Source organism: Rhinatrema bivittatum, chromosome 11, assembly GCF_901001135.1.
Source record: "Rhinatrema bivittatum chromosome 11, aRhiBiv1.1, whole genome shotgun sequence".
Classification (NCBI taxonomy): domain Eukaryota; kingdom Metazoa; phylum Chordata; class Amphibia; order Gymnophiona; family Rhinatrematidae; genus Rhinatrema; species Rhinatrema bivittatum.
This window is the reverse complement of record NC_042625.1, coordinates 22,890,125-22,902,147: the sequence shown is the minus strand read 5'-3', so window position 1 is coordinate 22,902,147 and position 12,023 is coordinate 22,890,125. Positions and strand designations below refer to the sequence as shown.

At 48.5% G+C, this 12,023-nt stretch overlaps 1 protein-coding gene across 2 annotated transcripts in view; it reads right to left on the bottom strand.

Annotated features, from left to right (window-relative positions):
• The window catches only part of ATP2A2 (ATPase sarcoplasmic/endoplasmic reticulum Ca2+ transporting 2), a 165,630-nt gene that overhangs the window by 15,870 nt on the left and 137,737 nt on the right, over positions 1 to 12,023 (bottom strand). For both annotated transcript variants that reach the window (XM_029571797.1, XM_029571796.1), the window contains exon 19: positions 11,248 to 11,365. In XM_029571797.1, coding sequence (XP_029427657.1) covers positions 11,248 to 11,365 — 118 coding nt within the window. The remainder of the gene's footprint in view (positions 1 to 11,247; positions 11,366 to 12,023) is intronic.

Below are 12,023 nucleotides of genomic sequence, written 5' to 3'. Positions count from 1 at the left end.
CATCGAATGGTGTCAAAACTAGAGAGGAGGAGTATTTCAGCATTGTGAAATTGCCAGAACTGAAATTGGTACAGATCTAGAGAAGGATTGAAATTGCAGAAGACTGAATTCTCTGCTATTTTGGCCAAATATGATAGAGATGAGAAGGGACGATAATTCAGAATAATGGGTTAGCAGAAACCTTTTTTAAGACTGGACAGACCGCTGCTCTTTTTGAGTCAGGAAGAGAACCTGCATTCAGTGATGTTTTTTTTTTTTTTTTTTTTAATTCTTTATTTTCAAGTTTTTTCACAACTTATTTACCAGGAAAACTCCTTACAGAAAAGTCAATGTCAAAAGGAAAACAATAAATTTCAGATTAAACATTATTTCAGCATAATGATTAACGACATTTAAATAAGAAAATTTTGAGATGAAACTGGCTGATTAAACTTTGCTAAGTATTTTTTTTTATAATTAAAAACGTATATTGGATAAGTGCAAGTAAAACATTGATGTACTGTACAAAACGAATCATCCCCAACCATCCCTCCCACTAGTGCATCAAATGTAAATATACACTTAAGCACAGTGTACATAGAGAATCAAAGGTAGTACAAATATACATTACCCAGAACACCTTACAAGGAGAAAGCAGAGTTGCTTACCTGTAACAGGTGTTCTCCCAGGACAGCAGGATATTAGTCCTCACATATGGGTGACATCAGATGGAGCCCTGTCACGGAACACTTTTGTCAGAGTTTCTACAACTTTGACTGGCACACTGAGCATGCCACTAACCCTGTGGCCACACGGGGTCCCCCTTCAGTCTCGTTTGTAGCAAAAAGTACGAGCAAAAAATAAAATAAAACTGTTTCGAACCCAACTCCATGGGGTGGTGGGCGGATTTCGTGAAGACCAACATCCTGCTGTCTTAGGAGAACACCTGTTACAGGTAAGCAACTCTGCTTTCTCCCAGGACAAGCAGGATGGTAGTCCTCACATATGGGTGAATAGCAAGCTACAGGCTGACTCATATGAAGCAGGCCAATCAGCACACATGTGCAATAGGCACAACAACTAGATGCTGTTGGCAATGAGGCAGCCTGAAATTCACAGCTGGTCAAGGTAGGACAAGTTGGGTTTCTACACTGGGAATAAATTCCTTAGGACAGACTGGCCAAAGACAGTCTTGTCGTCCAGCCTTGTCTGGACAGTAGTGAGCTGCGAAGGTGTGGAGAGAGTTCCATGTCGCAGCCCTGAGGATGTCTGCAATCGGTACTGAACAGTAGTGTGCTACTGACGTTGCCATGGCCCTGACTGAGTGCGCCTTCACTCATCCCTGAAGTGGAAGGCCTGCTTGCTGGTAGTAGAATTCAATGCAGTCTGCCAACCAGTTGGAGAAGAGTTTGTTTGCTCACCGCTTGTTTTTGTCAAAAGAAACAGAGTTGGGTGGACTTCCTGTGGGCCGTAGTGCGGTCTAAATAAAAAGCCAGCGCTCGCTTACAGTCCAAGGTGTGCAGAGCTGGATGAACATGAGGCCTTGGAAAGAAAATGGGCAAGACTATGGACTGATTTAAGTAGAAATCTGTTACCACCTTAGGAAGGAATTTAGGGCGAGTTCCAAGAATCACCCGGTCATGAAGGAACCTTGTGTAAGGTGAGTAGGTCACAAGGGCCTGTAACTCACTTACTCTGTGCGCAGATGTGATTGCTACTAGGAAAATAACTTTCCATATAAGATATTGGAGTTCGGAGTGCAGGGGCTCAAAAGGACGATGCATGAGCCATGCAAATACCACATTGAGGTCCCATGCCACAACCGTATTAAGCCTCTCATGAATCGACTTACAAGGGGTTGAGCCATTATCGGGGCATCCCCTACTCCCTGATGGTAAGCAGAGATGACACTGAGGTGTACTCGTATGGAGGAAGTCTGTAGGCCAGATTCCGGGAGGTGCCAGAGATAATCCAAGAGTGCTGGTGTGGGGCAAGAAAAGGGGTTAAGGTCCTTTTGTGTGCACCACACGGTATACCTCTTCCATTTAGAGCGGTGCAACTTGAACTGGAGTTGATGGAGCAGAACGTTTTGACCCAAACATGTGCTCCATCTTGTCCAGTCGATCATGGCAGCTTTTGGGAGTCATTTGTGCACAACTGGGGCACCGGACGTCATGCGAGGGGGCCTAAGCACAAAAAACACATTGTGCGGGTCCATTATGGACATGGCCCTTGGACACTTGGGGCATTTTGTAAAATCGGTCGCAATGTCGAAAAATTGGCAGGCGGGCGAGCGGTCAGTGATATGCTGCCAGGAACAGACCAACTGCGGTAAAAAACACTTACTGAGCATCAAAGGGAACGGAGCGCGATGGGGGACCCCGGGTGAGGGTGAATTAGGAAGATAAACTTCAATTTTTTTCCCGTGAGGAAAAATATGAGAAATTTCTCAGAGCTCCTAAACCGCGAGACAACTTGCTGCGCAGAAAGAGAGAGACTGAAGGGGGACCCCATGTGGCCACAGGGTTAGTGGCATGCTCAGTGTCTCAGTCAAAGTTCTAGAAACTTTGACAAAAGTATTCCGTGACAGGGATCCATCTGATATCACCCAAATGTGAGGACTACCATTCTGCTTGCCCTGGGAGAACACCCAGAGTGTTTCAACCACATGGATATTTAGTAGCAGCTTTCAACAAGTAGAAACGCCAGCAGAGCCATTTGCCAGGGATGTATACGTTATACACTGAAGCCCTGAGATCTATGCCAGTTATCCAAAGGGTTCCATATCTTCTTAAAAGGTTTCAAGTGATTGAGACGTAAAGCTGTGAGATAATCACCTTATAAGCATCAGCGTTTCGACTAACTACAGACTGAAAGGTAGGTACCTCAGAACGTTCCCAAAACAGTGCCACTTCACATCGAGCTGCTATAAAGGTTTGCTGGCACAGGCACTGGACAGCAGTACCTGAAACCAGCTTTCCAAGTAAAATAAGACAGGTATTGTATACATCTCCCACTCAGACATTTGATGTCCAGTCAGCAATTCGCCGCCAGAAGGGCACAATGCCCTCCAGCAAAGATCTGACACCAGGAGATAAATACGACGAAGCCTTGCAAGGGTTAGGTGCCATCTAAACAATAGTTTAACACAATTCTCTTGAAGGCTAGCAGATATGAACATTTACTAGCCCCAGAAAAGATGTGCAGCAGGAGCACAAAGTCGGCAGAAAAAGGTTTAAAAGTTCCAGCCTTCGGACTTCCGGCGATGACGTAGAGGCGCCGGCAGCACGGCTTTAGAGCTCCGGAGTCCCGCTCCCTGCCTCTGCGGAAAAACCCCATAAATTCGCGGCGAAACGCTCCCCAATTTACTTGCCAACTTTCGGGGGACGGGCTACAGCGGTTCCGATCTGCGTGGGCGGTGTGGGGGATGCGGCAGAGGAATCTTCGCAAGACTGCGGTGCGACGACCTTGCTGCTCCAAGATGGCGGCGGCCCCATCTTCTCCAGCGGGCGCGAAAGTTTTGGAAGTGGTGTCGGAGGACGCGCTGCTGCAGATTTCCCAAAGTGTGACTGCGGCTCTGGATGCCCGGCTTATCCGCATACAATCTACAATGGAGGATCTTAAGGCGGCTGTGGAGGGTCAGTCTAAGCGCCTAGATGAGGCGGAACAAGTTCTCTCTGATCACGGGGATCGGATGGCGGCGGCCGAGCGCCACGTGGCTGAGCTGCGAGCACAGCAAAAGGAGCTGTTAGACAACGTAGAAGATTTGGAGGATCGTGGGCGCCGAAATAACCTCAAGATAGTGGGGCTACCTGAGGCAGTAAAAGACACTGAGCTTCTGGACTGGATTGAGAATTGGCTCCCTGCCCACATAGGTTTGGCCTTGTCCCCCGGGGAGCTAAAATGTGAGAGGGTCCACCGGGTTGGGCCCGTGCGAGACGGGGCGCCCAGACCCCGACCGGTGATGGCGCGGATCTTGAATTGGGAGCACAAGACTAAACTCTTGCGAGCCTTTAAGCAAAAGGATCTTGTGGAATACAACAGTCACAAGATTTTAGTATTTAATGATTTTTCCGCCTCTACTGCTGCAAAAAGGAAGCTGATGACGCCAGCTTGCTCGGAGCTCTACAGGAGGGGTATCAAATTTGGTTTGCTGTACCCTGCTAAGCTCCGTGTGTATCATAACAACAAAGTTCTCTTCTTTAATACTAAGGAGGAAGCTGATGGATTCCTTGCTAGTCTACCTGGGGCAGCCGGGGACTGAACAAGCTAGGGCGCCCATAGGATTCACGATTTCTTCTTTTTACCACCGTTGTGGTTTTGTGAGCTGGCCGACCCCTCTCCATGGAGGGGGGGGGGGTGAAGAGTCTTTGGTTGCTTTTTCAGGATGGTGTGACTTATCATTGGCTCCATTTTGCCGGCTGACAGTCTGGTGTTTTCTTACGAAGGACATAACGCATCCTTATTTTTCTCCCTTTCTTATTGCTAAAAAGACTTGAGAGCCTAAGGATGTTATTTGATTCTTGTCTCTGGTTACATTGGTTTGATGTTAGGGTGTGTGTTCTGTTGTATGGACCATGTTTCACTAACTATGTTGGCTGGGGGTTCGCGGGGTGGGAGCGGGACGGAGGGGGGTATGCTTGACCTATGGGAACAATCGGTGGGTGAGATGCCTCTGTACCTCCTTGAGCGGTTTTGGGTATGTGTGGGGGTGTGTGTGTGGGTGTGCTTGTGGGGCCAGGGGGAGGCATTGTGTGGGGGGAAGGATGGGAGGGTTGGGATAGTTGGGGGATGGGGGGGGTTGGGTCCAGGAACAGTGGTGCTACAACTCTCCTGTTGTTTTTCATAACCCCTTGTGGTCTAGGCTGGGGGGCCATGAGGGAAGGTGGCGTACGCTCCTAGAGCCCACTGGTTGGGCTCCCATACAATTTGTGCGGGGTACCGTGCGCCATGGCGAAGGTTAGAGTAACTACCATGAATGTAGATGGGATACACTCCCCTGTTAAGTGGAAAAAACTATTAACTATGTTTAGTCGCATGCATTCCCAAGTTGTTTTTCTCCAGGAGACACACTTGAACCATGTGGAACATCGTAAACTTAAGCGGGAGTGGGTGGGTCAATGCATATATTCTTCTTACAGCTCTCGCAAGAGGGGAGTGGCTATCCTCTTTCATAAAAACCTGCCCTTCCGCCTCACTAGAACTTGTCATGATACAGAGGGTCGGTATGTGATTGCAGCTGGGGTCCTAGGTCACCAAAAGATAGCTTTTTGTAATGTTTACGGGCCCAATGTTTTTTCTCAGGATTTTTTCTCGTCCCTGGCGGGCTTGCTCACAGAGTTTCTGGATTATGTGTTGGTGGTTGGGGGAGACCTTAATGTAGTAGCGGACAACCTTTTGGATCGAAAACCGCCCAGGCCAGATGCCGCCCGGGGCCGTTCTTTGGGAGTTCACTTTTTATGTGATGAACTTCAACTGCTAGATGTGTGGAGGGTTCTTCACCCTGGTGAACTTGATTTTACATTCTATTCTCATCCCCATCAGGTCTACTCCTGTTTGGACTACCTGCTGGTGTCTGAGAAGTGGTTTGCCAGGGTGGAGGAGGCGTCTATAGGCGTTCGATCGGTCTCCGATCATGCCCCGGTGTCCGTCTTGTTGCGGAGTGGTACGGGAGAGCGGTCCCCGTTTTCGTGGCGTATGCGCCCGGACTTGTACCACGATGAGCAGTTTCGTGAGTATTTACAAGGGTGCTGGAAGGAGTATGTCAAGCATAATTCTACCCCAGATATCTCCGTGGCGACCTTGTGGGAGGCCGGGAAAGCGGTGATGCGCGGGGAAATCATTGCGTATGTGGCTAAGACGAATCGTCAACGGAATGCTGAAATAATCCGCCTTACCCAGGTCCTTAAAAGTGCCCAACAGAGACACGTGGTTGATATGACCCCGGAGGGTAAGGGACAGGTTGACCAGGCGCGAGCTACGCTGAATTCTTTGCTCCATCAACGGGCGTCCAAATCACTCAAATATTTTCAATATCAACTTTATAAATATGGTAATAGGGCCGGCCGACTCCTGGCCCACTTGGTTCGCCCTCGGGGTCAGAGGCAGGTTATAGTTAGTATTAAAGATAGTCGGGGCGAACGTCGAACGTCCCCTGGAGATATTGAGGCTAGGTTTCTTGAATATTATCGCCAACTGTATGCGGAACGTCGTAGCGATCCGCTGGTTCGGGAGGCGTTATTCCAATCGACTGAATGGCCGAGGGTGACTCCAGCTCAGTTGGCAGCTCTTAACACTCCCATTACTGATCAGGAGGTGCATCGGGCCATTCATGCTCTCCAGTTGGGCAAGGCTGCGGGGTCGGACGGACTCGGCTCCGAGTTCTATAAAATTTTAAAATTTCATTTGCTTTCCCCACTTGGGGCTTTCTATAATACATTGTTGGAGGAGGGGGGCCTCTCTCCTGCGCTTAATCACTCGGTTATTGTGGTTCTCCCTAAGCCGGGAAAGGACCCGGAGGAGGTGGGGGCTTACAGACCTATCTCCCTGATAAATGTAGATGTTAAGTTATTCGCGGCTATTTTGGCTGCCAGACTTAGTGGTCTTCTTCCCACACTCATTCACGACGATCAAACTGGTTTTGTACGGGGCAGACATGGGGTTCGGAATGTGCGCCGCCTGATGGCCTCTCTTAGTTATTCTGCTGGTGCGGACGCGGCTGTTCTGAGTCTTGACGCAGAGAAGGCCTTCGACTCATTGTCTTGGGATTTTCTTTTTTGGGTGTTGCGGCAGTATGGCTTTGAGGGGGCTTTTGTGAAGTGGGCGGAGGTTCTATATAGCAACCCTAGTGCTAGTATTTTATTGAATGGGACAGTGACCCCGCCGTTTGACTTACATTGTGGAGTCCGTCAGGGTTGCCCCCTTTCTCCCTTACTTTTTGTTTTAGCGCTGGAACCACTGGCTATTCGGTTGCGGGAGGAGCCACTGATACGGGGATTGCGGGTGGGCCAACAGTCCCTTCGTACTGCTCTTTTTGCGGATGATATTTTGCTTTTTGTTGGCAAACCGCAAGCCAGCGTTCCCGTTATTAATCTTTTTGACCAATTTCGGGAGGTGGCGGGACTATGTATTAATTTTGGGAAGTCGGAGGCGCTGGCCTTGAATCCTCAGCTGCAATCTTCATGGGTGGGCACTTTTCCACTTAGGTGGGCGCCAGCTAAGCTGAAATACTTAGGTATTTGGATTCCGAGGGACCTACGGCACTTATATGAATTGAATGTTACTAGCCTATTGGAGCGGATCCGCTCACAGCTGGAGGCTTGGGCCTCGCTTCCCTTATCTCATTTTGGTCGCTGCGCTCTTATTAAAATGATCATTGCTCCCAAGATCTTGTATGTCTTGTCCATGGTTCCTTGTTGGATACGGGATAGGGACTTAAAACGGCTGTACGCGGCCCTTCAGCACTTTATATGGCGGGGACGGAAAGCCCGTCTTAGTTATCAGGCTATGACTTACTCTCGGGATCAAGGGGGATGTGGCCTGCCTGACTTCCGCTTGTACAACGCGGCATGCCAGCTGCGCTTCATAGGGGAGTGGCTTACGGGGGACTATAAATTCTGCATGAGGGGGCTGATTTCCGGCATGGCTGCCCCTTGGTCGCCCCTGAGTCTTATTCAATCTAGTGCTGGGGAGCGGCGTGGGCTTACATACCCTAGGGTTCTGCTGTCTCCGTGCATTGCGGCATGGCGATGGTTACGGGGGCAGCGGGGATTGGACGGGGTGATTTCCCTCCTAGTGCCCCTGACTGGCAATGTGGGCTTTTTGCCGGGACGGGACTGTGGGGCTCTGTTTCATACGTGGGCGTCTAAAGGGGCGATGTTTGCCTTTCACTTTTATGACACCGACACTCATACATTGCTGGACTTTGCTACCTTGGCTCGCACTTATCGATTACAGACTCATCAGTTTTTCGCGTATCTGCAAACCAGGCACTACTTAACCTCTTTCCGCTGGACGCCAGACTGGGTGGGACTCGAGTGCTCCTATGCTAACAAGGTTTTTGACACGGCCTACCTAACTAATACCATCGCGAAGTGGGCTACGCTTGGCAGATCGTGGCGCTCAAACCCGCGTCTTGCTGTGTTGGCGGACAAATGGACTGTTACTTTTGGAGAACCCATTACTGAGCAATACTTGGCGAAATGTTTCGAAGCGGTGCATCGCCAGCTACCTGACATTGGACTGCGGGAGGTGCAGTTTTGCATCCTTCAGCGGATTTACTGTGATGATGTGCGACGCTTTAGGATGGGGAGTACTGACTCTCCTCTCTGTATTAAATGTGGCCAAGAGGAGGGCACTTTGGTACATAGACTGTATTCTTGTCCCACTCTTCACTCTCTGGGCCACGGTGATGGGCGTGATTTCCCAGTGCACTGGAGCACCGCCGCCCATAACGGGGAAGTTTCTTCTTTCCAGTCCTCAAGCCTGTACTGCTGTTGTCAGCCGATCCAAGGACCGCTTTGGACGTATTGCGGCTATGCTGGCATGCCGCACCATATTGTCTGGATGGGCGACACCTGTGACGGCCCCTACTTCAGCAGAGTGGTTTCAGCGCATGGCCTTGGTTTTGCAGATGGAACGATTGGATTTTTTGAAAGGCCACCGTACGACTGATAAACTGTATGGGGCGTATTGGACTCAGTGTGTTTCATTGTTGCCGACCTCAGTCCAGGTCGGCCTGCGGGAGAGTGGGTATACTAATGATTGGATTGCTAATATGGTCTCTGGGGGGACGGGGTTGGGAAGGGGGAAGGGTGGCCCGGTATGAATGTGGTGTGAATGGGTTGGGTGGGGGGTATGTGGGTGGGTGGAAGGGGCGAGGTGGTATATTTAGACCTAAGAAAAGGCCAGAGCGCATCTACTGGCCTGGACGGCTTCTGTTCTTACGGTTTGTCTTGCTTCTTTGCTGTATTTCCCTCCTTGTGAGGGGTTGATTGTTATTACCTTATGGTTTTCCTTGGCTGGTTGGTTGTGTTTTGCCAATAAAAATTATTCTGACAAAAAAAAAGTTCCAGCCTTCTCAGGCAAGGAACTAGGCAGCAGCAGGATAGTATCCTCGTGGTCACCACAGTCTCCCCGATCACGGGCGGAGACGGCACGAGCCAGGGACAAGTGAGGAGGAGCATCCCCTTCCAACAGCGCAGGAATGGCAGATGGAAAATCCAAGATGGCTGCTGTTCCCATGCTGATTGGGAAAGAATCAGCACCCTGGTCAACAACGTGCATCAAAGCTGGGACGGAAGCAGAGGCTCCCAGATGCTTCTTTGCAGCAGCTGGACAGTCGGAGGGGCCTTCCCATCCCTCAGAGCATGCAGCACAGAGGCCGAGTCGGCTGAGCTGCGAACGAGTCATGCTGCATGCGTGCCAGGCCGACCCCCCAGCCCATCAGTGCACGCTGCCAAGACAAAAAGGCAAGAAGCCGGGCAGAAGCCAAAAGGAACAGACCTACCGCATTGCTAGAAGAGAGGAGAGGGTTGCAGCTCAGGAAAAAACTTCTGAATTTTTTTTTAAACTTTAATAAAGGGGCACTCTACAACATGAGACAGAGCCTCACATAATAGAAAAATATAGGCTGTTGCAGAAAAAGGAAGGGTGCCTACAGCCTGCAGCTGACCAAGTGGCCTCGTGAAGGAGAGGGATCTGGACCACCAGATTTACTCCCCACGGGTGCACGGGTCAGGCTCACACAAGGGTTACCAACCCGCGTCCTGCCTGCCTCAACCAGACAGGGAGAATCCCTCAGGATCCAGAACAAACACACACCAGGGAGGAAGGCTCAAAAAAGGAAAATAAATGTCAAAAAATAAAAATGGTCTGAGTCGCAGAACTGCAGGTATGCACCCATCTACCATCTGCTGAAGACAGAGAAATACCGAGGAACTAGAGGGTGCACGTGTGGTTAAGTAGCAGTGTCAGTAAAACTGTCTCCATCTGCTGGAATGGAGGCACAACCCTGGAGTCTGGACCGATCTGGGTACGTACAGGGAAGAGAGAACACTGAAGTTGAGAGCATATTCCAGGAAGCTCAGCGACTCTATATGGTACCCGGGGGTGATAGCAGCGGGAGTCATGAGATCCCTGTTACAGTAAAGATGCCCCATCTGGGCGATCCCATGCCTTTCCCAGTTTTGAAATACTTTAGGATGCAGGCCAGCTGAGAAAGATAGAAAGAAGAACTGCTACCCACTAATTTACATTTCCATCAGGACCAAACCTGCAACGTCGTTTGGAGAGCTAAAGGCAGACTCTGAAGAAAACACCAGGTGGAATGGGGTTGCCAGGGAAGAGCAGACAAAGGCATCACTCCTATCAGGGTTTGCTCAAATAAGAGCCACGGTTTTACAGTATGAGTCCTATGACAGTCAGGAAGTGCACCAAGCTGAGAGGCAGCAAGGTAGCATACTAAATTGGGAACACCTAAGCGCCCCCCCCCCCCCCCCCTTTTTAGGCTGAAACAGTACCACTCAGGGAAACCCTAGAAGGCTGCCGTTCCCAGATAAAATCAAAAACCTTCTTCTGCCAGGAGAGTAAGATTGCAGCAGACAGGTAAATGGGTAAGGTTAAAAGCAAATGACATCGTGGGAGAACGGTCATCTTAGTTATTGCTATACGACCTAACCAACTTTGATAAGTTTTAACAGAGCTGTAGCACATGGATTAAGAGGGCTAGCTGATGATTTCATTCTATTGATGATGGAAATATCAGCCTCTGACACGGTTTCAAAACATTCCTGTGTCATTCACACCGATAACGCATCATCAGTTACAGCCTTCGCAGAAGTTTGAAACGTTTGCCCTAAAGCAAGTAACACAAGTGTTAATGCGTGCTACTTGTGATAGATAATGAAGGCATTTAACACATGTAAACTAGCTTGCATTAGTGTTAATGAAAAATCTATGCTAAGGTAATAAGACGCAAGAATACAGAAAACAGCTCAGCACCGAGTAGTAACATATCCACTTCCTTACCTAACTATTCCTGCCTTTTTGCCTTACCATCTACAGTAATGCATACTCAACACCAGCTGTTAAACTGCATTAACACATTAATAAATCAGCCCCTTAGTTACTGGGTCAAATCAGAAGCAACAAAATGACCACCTCCCCTCTCTAAAACTCACTCAGTACATTTGGGGCTTACACTGTGATATGTCTTGAACAAAAGAAAACAAACCAGGAAGTGTATATACCTTTAAGACACACACTTACCGGCAATGGCTCAACATAAAGGATGAGGAAATGGAGTGACATGGAAAGGCAAATCGAGCCCAGCAGCCAGATGTTCTCCCACGGGGGCATGCGCAGTAAGGACTGGTTCTCCGACAGACTGAGTCACAAGACAATTTAAAAAAAACAGAATGAACATCGAGTCAGGACAGCACTCCTCTCCAAATACTTTTCAGACATACCACAAGTACTACTGATCAAACAGTATTTAGGTTAGAAATCTTGCTTTAGATTCTTTGGAGACACTACAGTTACAAAATTAAAACTAGAAAAGAAATGAGCAAGCTGTGGGCACTGCGAAGCACTCTTCTTCCAGAGAGATACTAATAAAGCTGAATGGCTTCATAGCAGGATTTTCTGCTTTATGTGCAGAAATTTATCTGCAGTCCCTCCAAAAGCTGCAAATTTTAAATATTTGTTAACCTTATAACAAGTATCTCTATCAAACTAATTTATTTTAGCTGGTTTTAGTTTAGAAGTGGCAATTATGGTTTGTGAATACGAGAAAGGGAGGCGTGACTTTGTAGAGCAGTTAATATGTTATAAGAATCACAGCTACATGTTCTGGAGCACTTTAAAGGGTTTAAAAGTTCCCAGAAATTTCAACATTATCTATGCATAATGCAGCATCTTTAAAAGAAGGCTAGTCTATACTTTAACTGGGATGAGGTAAAGAAAAGTTGATCAAAAACATTAAAACCCCAAAAGACTGCTACTGCATTTTAATCAGGGTCTGCTGCACCTTTCAAAATAATTCA